We start from the raw sequence: 1,040 nt of genomic DNA, 5'->3' as shown, positions 1-1,040 counted from the left end.
AATAGAAAAAAAATAAAAGTTTTCCTCAACTTTCAAATTCAAAATGGGTTAAAGAGATTTGGCATTTTTCACGACATCATGCAACATTTATCAACATTAAATGTATCTCTTCAAGGGTCAAAATAAATTAGTTAATGAGTAATGACTAGGGCAAAAAATATTTAGTTTTCAAAATAAACTAAAACTTTTCATACGAGATTTACAATCAAACAGTTTTACTCACTTTTCATGTTTAGAAAAAATAGAAGCGTGCCTGATAGAATCAGAAATAAAAATTAATTGTGACGACTATGTACTTAAACTTAAATTTCTATTTACCGACTTCGAAGAACGATTTCGAGACCTAAAGGCATTAAAACCCTCATTCGGATTTTTAGAAAATCCATTTTTAGTTAATGTCATTGAAAAGGGATGTCCATTATCACATCCTATCATCACAAATAAAGCGGATCTCGAAATAGAACTCTTGGAGTTATTAGAAGATGAAGGTCTTAAGAAGTTTATAAACAATTGTCCCTCTATATTGGAATTTTGGAAGCATATTTCTATATTAAAATACCCAAATATTAAAAACTGTGCGGTAAAATTGATATCAATTTTTGGAACGACGTATTCATGTGAATCACTTTATTCAACAATGAAAATAATTAAGTCAAAATATCGTTCAAATTTGACTGATGATCATCTTACAGAATTACTAAGAACTGCTCTTACATTAATTCAACCAGGTCTTAAGAAGCTTACTAAAAAAGTAGACACGAAAAAAATACCACGCAAACAAAATTAGCTTAATGTTTAATTTTTTAATTTATTATTCATATTAATTAATTTTTTTTTTTTGTTTGATTTAATCTATATTCTATGTTCTAAGCCTTAAATAAATACAATAAATGTATACAAAAAAAATTAAAATATTTTGGTTTTTGTAAATAAGACCGCGAGCCGCATACGACTGTGACGAGAGCCGCATGCTGCTCGCGAGCCGTGATTTGGCCACCCCTGGTTTATAGCATTGCTCCCCCAAGGTTTTATGTACAGCG

The 1,040-nt window shown here is 29.5% G+C and overlaps 1 protein-coding gene across 1 annotated transcript; it reads left to right on the top strand.

Moving 5' to 3' along the window:
• Window positions 1–236: 236 nt before the first annotated feature.
• On the top strand, window positions 237–787 carry LOC103311776 (SCAN domain-containing protein 3-like; the record flags this gene model as incomplete). The annotated part of the gene is made up of 1 exon (XM_008191484.1): window positions 237–787. A coding segment is annotated over one exon (551 nt), but the record flags the coding sequence as incomplete, so codon positions are not given.
• Between the last annotated feature and the right edge of the window lie 253 nt (window positions 788–1,040).

Source organism: Acyrthosiphon pisum, unplaced genomic scaffold (assembly GCF_005508785.2).
Source record: "Acyrthosiphon pisum isolate AL4f unplaced genomic scaffold, pea_aphid_22Mar2018_4r6ur Scaffold_18518;HRSCAF=19199, whole genome shotgun sequence".
Classification (NCBI taxonomy): domain Eukaryota; kingdom Metazoa; phylum Arthropoda; class Insecta; order Hemiptera; family Aphididae; genus Acyrthosiphon; species Acyrthosiphon pisum.
This window is presented reverse-complemented; position numbering and strand designations above follow the sequence as displayed.